The sequence below is a fragment of the Ylistrum balloti genome, unplaced genomic scaffold (genome assembly GCF_031769215.1).
Source record: "Ylistrum balloti isolate Yb309-2 unplaced genomic scaffold, AGI_CSIRO_Ybal_v1 Utg369758, whole genome shotgun sequence".
In the NCBI taxonomy this organism is placed as follows: domain Eukaryota; kingdom Metazoa; phylum Mollusca; class Bivalvia; order Pectinida; family Pectinidae; genus Ylistrum; species Ylistrum balloti.
In genome coordinates, this window is record NW_026781958.1 from 115195 (window position 1) to 126538 (window position 11344).

The following is an 11344-nucleotide window of genomic DNA, read 5'->3' on the forward strand; positions in this document are numbered from 1 at the left end:
GAATATTTCACAACATAAATGATGAAGGACATTACCGTGTGTATATATGAATGATGAACAAAAACTATGAAAACACATGTGCAGAGCATTTCCATGTTGGATAAAAGTAACGTCAAAAGTGATATGAACGCTTCACAAAGTCTAGCAGTTTCGACACGACATCTTCACCAGACGATCACGTGATTATGCCAAGAGAGGATACTGAGACGGTGTGATATTATAATATTTAAATATTAAATATCATTACAGCGAGATGGAGGAGGACATTACAACACCATCAACATACGTGTACCAATGGAAATCTACCGTGACATTCAGCATTATAAGCTAGAAAATATACCATTTGATTAAATGTTAAGAAGAGACTTTCTTTAAGAAGTAGCTTGAATCAAATATTTTCTAAGATTTCTCAAACTCTTCACATTTTTGCAGGACAATAAGTTGTATCAAAAGACGGACGACGGAAGTAATAGGGTCTAATATATTTGATTCTGAGCTCTGAGTAAACTGGACATAATAATATGAAAAAGAGTTTCATCCTCGATGTCATTACTATAATTGAAATACCGTTATATCTGCCCTATACTTAATCCATGGGACGGTAACCGATACTTACTGAAGGTATTTTTATACTTATAAGTGAGAGATTTGTTGAGGTAAAATTTCATATCATAATTATCAACAATGTGTCTATACAAACGACATTTGGAAGAATTTTCTAGAATGTTTCTCACCTGTTGAATAAGATAATCTTTCACACGTTGGATGTATAAGAACACCAAACTGTTTTTAACTAAATATGAACGAATTTAACCAAAGATCATAAAAGCCTGTTCTACATAATTCCTGTTTCACTTGATAAATAAAATTAGTTTTAGAATTACATTTATTCGAATTGAATTCAACAAGATCCTCGTAACAAGATCTCAAAATGCAATTATTAGTACTCAGTAACTTTAACCAGTACTTTATAATTGATATTTTACGTTTTATTTGTAAAGGAAATTGTCCTAATTCGAAGTGAAATATAGAATTAATTACTTTTTAACTCCAAGAACTTTCTTTAAAAATTGCAAATGTACTTTATCAGTTTAGGTTGCAGGACTGGATCCCCAGATTTCACAAGCATAGTTAAGCAAACAAGTAATATAAGTGTCGAATAATGACAACTTTGTTTCACAATTTAACATTAAATTTCTAAATTTTCTGTTCAATAAAAAACAAGCCTTTCTGCCTTTGGCCGCAATGTTATCTAATGCTACTGAAGTAAAAAGGCCATTATAGTAGAATACTAGACCAAGCTAGTAAAAGTTGTCCACTATATCAATAGGCCAAACATTATATGTCCATTGCTCCTTATAGAATCAGATGTGTAAAGTCTACTTTTAGTGTAGACGGAATAATGAACGTAATTCTGTCCAACCAAGCACAACCAGGAAAGACTTAGGGAGGCTTACAGAATCAGATGTGTAAAGAACTCATTCAGTGTAGACGGAAATATAACGTAATTCTGGTGGGGACAGAAGAAAGCGCAGACTTTCATCTGACACTGTTAAACGACAAGTTTTTGCTATATGATGAAAACTTCAAGAGATCTAGAGCTAATATGGTCTAGAAAACTATGTGTTTTTATAACGTTGTGTAATCGGTGACATTAACGGATAAATATATATCCTAGTCATTGAACAATCACGCGATTTGTTTGACATATCGTAACAGCGCAACAGTAAGTGTCGGTGTGAGAAAGTTTTCCAATGATATCAGGGATTTAAGGATTCGATAACAAGGTATGTGATTGTGTCGCGCTATGTTTCCACATTACACATTGTGTGGGCGGGACCTACAATATACTTTTTGGCTTAGAAAATAGAAACTATACATTAACAAGATGCCCAATGGGCATGCAGCGCTCACCTGGTATATATCAGTCTTTACGTTCATAAGAAGTCATTTACAGCGCGGGACGTCATACCGTTGACAAACGCACTTGTCAAGCTGTGTCGTGATCTGTGCGATTAACACAGGTAACTTGTACACCAACTTCTGCAGTTGCGCTATATTTAGATGGCCCAGCGTGTGTTATGTGAGCATGCGCAGTTACCGGAAACGGCAGTGACAGTGACTGCCGCCAATAATCTCTGATGATGGACACTGAAAGAACTCCAGAGGAATTTGTTCGGAGCATTGACCCTGGACTCCTTCCATACAAGGAAGAATTGTTTTGTCTTTCTGTTACCAGCAAAGAGACCCTTAAATACCTTAGGCCGAGCGAAGTGCAGACAATGAACATTCCCGTCGTGTTTAAACGCATGTTGATTGAGCGCATATGTAACATGCAGACTCCGGACACCAAGAAAAAATTTAAAGCTGAATCTGAAGGCCACGAGGTTGTTTCCACTGAAAATATAATTGATGTTGCATCTACAAGTAAGTTCAAAAGGTATCCTAAAAGATTATTCGGTGTTGAAGACGAAAACAGCATCAATGATAGTAAGCCTGCTAACCATGCCCATGATGTTTTCGCTGAAAAATACGAAGATCAGAAGCCGTTTCTCGAGAAGGAGATGGAGAAATTAAAAGACGAACGGGATTCATTAACAATCTTGATGTTACACAAAAAGAATGAACTTAAAGATATGAGAATGGTACCTGAACCATTACAACCTATGGCCATACCTGGTGGAGTTATTTTGAAAACAGTCTGTGACAAGTGTCATCGCCGCGGACACAAGGCACATGGAAATCGCGGCAATCAGGCGTGTCCATTTGACAAGTGTGAGGGATACATTAATTGCGGCAACTTAACAAAGCATAAAGACTACAAACAGTCCATTATGGAGGTACGTGTATACTATCCTCACGAACTAATAAAGTCCATGCTATCCTGTACGTATTTATATCGAACGTCGGATTTTTTTCATGAAATTTACCGGGGACGTATAAATAAATGTCTTGTTTATACGTCGCTGATTTTACTTCTCACATCCACAAGTACTTGTTGACATGATTGTTATTTTTTTCTTAATTATTGATGCTTAGTAATAGAAAAAAAACCCAAGACATTTATTAGCAAAAGAATGCTTATTTTAAAAAGTGCATTATCATACCAATTCTCTTACTAGCCTTAAAATACTAAATACTGAAATTACATGATTATTAATGACATTATACGTTGTGCTTTTTGTTTTGCGTCACTGATTTACTGTAAATTCAATTAGGCCAAATGAAAAATAGTTGTATTTTAGATTTCCCAATATTCTCAATATTTAATATTTATGCCAGGGACTTTCATGTGATATTTTATTGATCTATTTACAGGCAGAAAAGGAGGTATCAAACCTGGAGAAGGAAATAAAGTCTAATGAAGAAAAAATCACAAATCTACAGGCTTTCCTACAGCACAACACAACTAACTTTGTAAAAATGCTGAAGCCAAGGCTTCAGTTTGCTTTCCAAAATAAATATGTTGGCAAAGATGGTCATCAAGCACTACAAAAGGATTTGAGGTTTATAAAAATTGCGACCAGTGGAAAAATTCCTGCCAATCTCTCTACAATGAATTCCAAAGATCTGGAGGGTCTTTTGAATGCTGGAAAAAAGATGGTATCTGCAAAGTTCAATTTAGAGCAAGAAGATTTATCTTCAGGAGCAAGGGAGAGAACTGCACTCTCCATTTCTGTCAGCACCAGTACTGGTACTGCAACATGTACAAATATAAACAGTATACCAACATACAGTTCTTACCAAGTACCTACAATGTCAGTTCTGCCAACAGATGGTAACTCAATGTACCAAGTCTGGCCAGGGATGTATCCTGGAGGAATGTATCCTTACAATTACCACCAGAATCACATCAGCTACAATAGTCATGCTTCTGCAGGCATGTGGTTTGGCAGTCCTTCACCAAGTGTACCTACCACTTGTACAGTTTCAACTCCACCACAAGTGCCAGTCCTCCAAGGACAAGACATTTTCCCTCCATTACCATTGGATCCACCTCAAACTCCTCGCCCACCTTCCCCTGAGTGATTTTATTGAACAGTTGATTTGTTGCAGTTACAATAGGTTGAATGGTTCATTGTAGCTTTGGTTTTAATAGAAAGTTTTAAATACTACCAGAGCAATGACTTTTGTAAGCAGTCAGTTATAATGAAAAAGGAAAATATGGGAATATCAAATCACATTCCGAAAGTGAAATTAATATTTCAGTTTTAATATTATAGGGTAAAATGGAAAATGATCTTTGATTAGAAAGATTAGGCCAAATTTCACAAAGTACCAATAGTTAATTCTGTTACATTGTCTTTTGGTTATTTCATGTTCTTTTCCAACAAGTTTTCTTTCTTGTTATTGTGCCAGGAGCATTATGATAACATCAAAAAATATTTGTGCATTTTCTGTGTACTGCACAAGCCTTGTTTAAACATACAGTTACTTCATGCAAAGTTTTACATGAAACCCATGGTAATTTAATTTACCTGAAGATTTTATTCTGTGCAGGGGTATGTAGTTAAGTAAACTATGTACATTGGATGTCTTTACAACATACAGATATATGAAAACAGTTTGACATTAATTTGTTTTTTGAAATCATTAAAATCAAAGACTTCATAACTTGATGCTAGTGTTCAACAAAGTCAAGAGTGTGTATGTTATGCTTAAAGACAATTTCATGATTAAAAGTATTTTGAATTTTATTTATGCTGATCTTGTTGTTTTACTTCCCTTTTGAATTCTGTAATATTTGGTTCAATCTTTTGATTCTGTGCTCAAACCTACTTTCTTGTTAGTCACTTTTGTCCTGTCAAATGATCAAAAGACATATATTTATACATTGAAAAGTGTTTTGCTTAGAGAATCTTCAAACTCATTGACTAGTCATTATCATTATATTGTAGTCATTATGTTAATAATAACTGGAACAAAAATTTAGGCTTGAGCACAAAATCCATAGTCGAGTGTAAGAAATTTCATGAGCACATTCTCATTCTGAAGTAAGATGCAGATGTACACAGCTTATAATATGGTGCCATATAAGTCTTATATCGGTCGGGGGCGGCGAAAGCACAGTCGGTTAGAGCATTGGTCACGTTTCCTCATGTGAAGATCCGAGGTGCGTGTTAGGTGCTCACTGCTGGTGTCAGTTTGTGTTTCTCGGGAAGCTAAGGACTGACTGGTCTGTGCTGTTGTTGGTTGTGTCCTTGACACTTCACTCTAATTGCTTTGGATGGCATGCAAAGGGCCTCCCGCGTGTTGTTCAGTGAGGTAATCACCAACTACCACAAGGAGACCCCGCCTCAAAATGACCCTGGCTGTTTACGGGGCAATAAACACAAACTTATATCGGTCACTGAAATATAAAAATGTACCTCAAGGCCAATAAATCACCTGTCCTTAACCTCGAGGTAAAAAAGTGCTCTTATCAGTACTCAATTTTTTGCTCATCATGAAATATGTCGACCTTCATCAACAGTGGAGGTTCCTTAAACAATACTCTGATATACAGACTGCTGACTGATCCAAAAAACAATATGGCTGAAAGGTCAGCCATCTTTGATTTTGATTGTTAAACTTTGTTATAAAATACCTTTACACTAATCTTTCTCAATGTTCCTGCTAGGTTTCCATAGGTCTCGAGTTGTACCCAACTGATCTTGAAATTAAACTAAATAGATGACATACAACCATGTTGTTTTTGTCTATTTGCTTGTCCACACATGGTTTCCATCAAATAACTTTAGACATGAACATTGCTTTCTATCCACCAAATCTTAAAATTCATCAAAATCTGTCACCATTTTCCAGAGATACTGGTATTTGAAATATTCCATGTATAATTTCCAAAGTAGAAAAAGTTCCTATTTCTACATTTCATATCGATTTGCAATACTTTTGCCAAATTTATTCCAATTTTTCAGTGTATTTCTCCACCTATGGCCGTTTTTATCCCTGTGCTGCTCTAATTGCAATAAGATGACTTAAGTCCATGGGTAATGATTAATGTATATATCTATTCATATTCAAAACTAATAATATATTGTTATACATCAACAGGCATGCCAAGCAGTAAGGATAACAAGCATGAAAACTTTTTTTTCAAATTATGACCAGGAATTTCTTCTTAATTTTTTTTCATTTCACCATTACAAATAATTTGGGTTTTTTTTACTTAAGCTTTGAACAGTGTTATGTTAAACTACCTTGCTCCAACAAAAATAATGAAGGCTACCACATCGAAAGCCTATTTATTTTTTATATGATCAACTCGCATAAGAAAAAGCCCTATTAATTTTTTTTTTAAATAGTTAGTACAGTATGTATAATTCTGTTACCACCAATCTTAATTTGGCATTTTTTGTAAAATTCTAAGTTTTCACACCTTACATTAAAGATTCAATATAAACAGTCTATGTAACATGCCAGTTAATATATTGATATTCTTACAGCTACAAGTATTGAGACCACTGACCCCTCCCTTGGTGGCTTGTACTTGTTTGAAATGGTACAGTATTATAAATTTACACTGTATAGTTAATGCAAAGTCCATATTTACAATTGAAAGGAAAATAACAATGTATTGTAGAATCACCTAGCAGATTGACATTAACCTGTTATTTTTATTGTGTTCTCAGACTGAATAGATTAGATGACAGACATCTCTTCTGTCCTTATAAAAGCTTGGAAAAGGAAAGAGTTATCTCCCCTTCCAATAATATGAAGAGCCAGGAAATAGTTTTCCAGACCACAGCTCATAAATCTGAGAGAAAAAAAGTGATATTTAACATTAAATACACAATACTGAAAATATTTTAAGTCTTCATTTGGACCATATATAGATTTCCATCATTTTTCAATAAGGAAAAATCTTTTTCAAGTCTTGATGTTGCTAAATATTTTGAAAACATGAACATTGCACTAATGTGAGATTTTGGGCACAAAGCATAAGGGCATTTCATATTACAACTTGTAGCACAAAACCAACACTAAAACATGATTATCCATCATCTCGATTTGAGGAAAACATCAATGTTTGAGGCTGAAATAAATCTGTAAATGGATGACCCTTCATAAGCGACTTCTAGGCGGCATAGTTTTTCAAACACCTATGTTTAATCATGTTAATTGCAAAATTTCTTATGCCTACATACTGGAATGCCTTTTTAAAAAGTTCAATACATCTTAAACAACAACAACAAAAAAATATCATTAAAGTTTCTTCCTATATGGAAGTTTATTTCATCCATAATCACTTTTGATGACATGGAGCAGATGTATATTGAACTCAATAATAACACAAGGATGAATATTCAATCATGAAGTCAAAAAGGAATGGTTCTTAAGTCTTCAAGTAGGAATGTTCATTGTTATACATAGCCACATTTGCGAAATATATTTGGAAAACACAATTTGTCAATAGAAGTTAAAGCATTTACTATGGATAGTTCTGTGAAGCTGTACACGAATTCTGAATTTTCCCTCAGTTTGTTGCGCATCAAGTGGAACACATATTCTGTCACATTAAACTCGGGACAATAAGGTGGTTGGAATAACAGTGTAATGTTTCTTTGGCCTAGCATGTCACGTAACAACTGCTCCCCAACCCTGTGGTGATGAAAGCCACAATTGTCCATGATAATACAGTCACCATGCGCAAGAACTGGATTACCCATGTCATTATTCATTTGCATTAGGTCATCAAAAAAAGTCAACATTTCATAAGCATTGGAAGGGCCAAGAATAATGTCAAAATGATCCAAACCAAAATAACCACATGAAACATTCACTGTGAAAGTAGCATTACTTGCGTACCGTTGAATTTCGATAGCTTTCTCACCTCTGAACGCATGGCCATATCGTCTATTTCCTGCGGTTCGTACAACTGAGGCCTCGTCAAAAAAATGAAGTTGTTCCGGGGAAAACTGCATAGCCCTCGCAATAAAATTTTCTATTGTTTGATCGTGGTTTTTGGTCTCTGTCGGGACACTTTGAACAAGTTTTCGCGTCATTCCAAGTACCTCTGTAATGGCTCTGTTTATTTGGCGTACCGATGGTAAACTATCAGGTGAACATACGTTTCTCCTCAATAAATCCGACCGTATTTCCCTTCCATAAATACTTGGTTGCCGTTTTTTCTCATATTCAATAAACTGAAGTACGTTTGGTGTCATTTTTGTTGGAGACCTGTACCGCCGTAACTTCCTGCTGATAGATCCTGACGCGACAAACTGCTTTACGACTTTTTGACACCCACCCCTTGTGATTCCAGTAATATCGCTCATTTGCTGGTACGTCTTACCGTTTGTGTACAGATCAATGATTTGCAATCTTGTTTGATCGTCAGTCCGTTGTCCGTTGAAATAAAGCTTTCCACATTTGTTCTTTGACATTTTTTGCGCCATTTCTCACGTGTTTTGTTGTGTGTTTTTTGTATCCGTATCAGACAGGCGCTTGCGGCGTGCTATATTTAGACAATCTCATAATGGTCTAAATATAGCACATGTACACCGCCTGGCTGCTGTGTATAGTGACAGAGTTGCAAGCTATAGCATTCAATCGTACGAGCAATTGGGTAATGATGTTTGTCAACGGTATAGTGTCCCGCGCTGTAAGTGTTTTATTAAAATTCGACCCTTGCGACCTTGGACATAGGTCTCTATTAGGGATTTATTTTATTGTCAATCTGCATGAAATACCGAAATCTCTTATTAAGACTTGGAGTAGAAGATTACTGACCCAATAGGAATTATACAACTTACAGGGTCAATTTTAATTTTAAAATTCAACCATTTATTTATTGCCCAAATCCAAGCACTAATTTCACTAATCATTTGAATACAATTGTTTTAGACTTTTTGTTGAATGGGAAAACTGATAAAGTAAAAAGAAATAATTAAAATCATTAAAAGCTATTTTGAGGGTGGTTTATAGATGATAGGCTGGATTAGAACTTAAAGATTTTTTAAAGTTCATGTAAAAAGTAAGTTGAAAATGATATTAATAAGATTGTTCAGTATGAGTAGTGGGAATGATTATATAAATAAGAGTCAAGAAAAATGTAAAAATATGTTTTGGTGTGATGTTTTTAAAGCTCGGGAAAATTTACTGATCTCTTATCTCAAGGCAAAAGGTAGCTAACTCTCTCCTCTTAAACCTCCTCACTGGTATGGCCCAAAACGGAATAGTGGAGGACTTTCTGCTTTCTAAAAAGACTGGTGTTGGGTGTTAGAGTATTACATGATGTGTTCGAGGATACAAAATCAATCAATCCATATCGGCAAGTACTTTCTCTTTACCTTTCAAAATAACAAATAATTCTAAACTTAAATGGTTTCAGTACAGAGTTTTACATGACGTACTTCTGACTGTATAAAACAAATATAGTGGAAAGTGTTACAAAATGTAGTTTCAATATTAGCGTATATGTTACAAAATGTAGTTTCAATATGAGTGTATATGTTACAAAATGTAGTTTCAATATTAGTGTATTTCAAGATACACAAGTCAGTAATCTTTGACTACATCGGTGTAATATTAATTTTATCAATACGTAACATCTTGTAGACTGGGTGTAAATTATGAAGGCACACTGATAATTTGTAACTGTACGACGGTGAACAGCGGTGAACAGCGTTGATATTTACTAATCCTATTGATCTATTGTATTGACAAACTTAGCTATCTTTCTGGACGGCAGATCTGCTTTGAAAATGCCGCCGCGACAAAGATAAAACCTGAGATTTGAAATTCTCCTGATTAACATGTATTAGGATGTTAGATCGTGGCGTCTCCATCACGATATCTAGGGGAATGGGGATAAAAGTAGGAGAGCTGAGAGACAGGGAAAGAGACAGGGCTCGACTGGACAAGACTCGGCAACAGATACTGTACCAACTCAGATGGCCGAATAACTCTGTTCTTTCTGTGAATCTGAAACAGAAACTGTTATTCATATTTTTGGGAATGTGAAAAAAAATCAGAATTTCTTTTTTGCAAAGTTTAGAAATACTTTTAGAAGCACTGCTAATCCCTTTTACTGTCAAGGAGGGGTCCTTTCTGTTCGGTTTCTGATCTTATAAAAGTTTTGTGGCCCAATTGAGTATAAGCAAGTCGTTGTTTCTTTTCATTTTTTCTTTGACCGTTGATCAAACCCCACTTAACTTATGTATCTTGAATCATGAATCTACGCTGATGTTAGCTAAATTATTGCTGACCATCTGTAAATCAATACATACTAACATAATATAGGAATAGGTACATAGATGATACATATATAGAAATAGGAACACATACAATTGTATATACTGCGTAATTAAATGTGATGAAATCTTCCTGGTCAGTTTGTAAGCTAATCCTACTTCACCTACTTATAGTGTTCAATGTCTTGCCACATCAGCATAAATCGTATTAACTAAAGATACACATTAGGTCTGATAATAATATTTAGATCAACGGTACATTTATAACTTGAATGAAACCAAAGATTGGTTTTATTTTTTGTTCTATTTTTTCATAATTAGCTGGAACACCATTTTCCCATAAGCCATCTGGTTACAGTTTGTAAAACTGAAAACGAAACTAACACTATCATGAAATAGTATATCTGTACTTCTACATGTTTTAACAATTATCTCGACATACATAGTAAACATAATTAAGAATCATCATAAAGTTAAAAAATACATAGCTACCGCAAAGAGAGATTCCTATCATGAAAAATTCAATGAAGAAGGCAGAAAACAGAATAAAATATTACTACTTTAAATCTATTTTTATGATAAGTTGATACATAATTGATGTTGAATGATGATTGCTGAATGCTTGTGTATGGATGATGATGATGATGATGATGAATGATGATGATGATGATGACGATGACGACGACGATGATGATGATGATGATGATGATGATGATGATGATATTTTAGATTAAAATGTTTGTTTGAGAATTGTGTGTCTCCATTCGTACACTATGAGAGTATATTACGTGTGCTTTGAAAAATTAAAAAAAAAACCAAACCATTCCTAAAATGTTTTTGACTTTATTTTGGAATGCCAGAAGACTTGTAAGTTTAACACGGGTTATTTGAAACTGATTGTAAAACGGAAACTACAAGAACATTATATGACGAGATAGAAATTGTTTCATTGGGAAATAACCTATATTTCCAGATACGTAATGTGACCCGGAAATGAAATGACTGTTGTGTTCTATGTCACAAAGTACCGGTGGAACTCGTGCGAGTTCTGCACATTTTTTTCCTGTTACAACGATGTTGTCTTGGACAAGTGTTTTTACATTGTAGTACATCTGAGCCGGTCATTTACAATGTAATACAATTTCAGG

At 34.7% G+C, this 11344-nt stretch overlaps 2 protein-coding genes across 2 annotated transcripts; one reads left to right on the top strand and one right to left on the bottom strand.

Annotated features, from left to right (window-relative positions):
* The first annotated feature begins 2144 nt into the window (after positions 1-2144).
* Positions 2145-4029, top strand: LOC132543554 (uncharacterized). Its single transcript, XM_060207069.1, has 2 exons — positions 2145-2840; positions 3319-4029. Exons 1-2 carry the CDS (start codon positions 2145-2147, stop codon positions 4027-4029), a joined length of 1407 nt encoding a protein of 468 aa, XP_060063052.1.
* A 3335-nt stretch (positions 4030-7364) lies between these two features.
* Positions 7365-8399, bottom strand: LOC132543555 (uncharacterized). Its single transcript, XM_060207070.1, has one exon. It carries the CDS (start codon positions 8397-8399, stop codon positions 7365-7367), a length of 1035 nt encoding a protein of 344 aa, XP_060063053.1.
* Positions 8400-11344: the final 2945 nt, after the last annotated feature.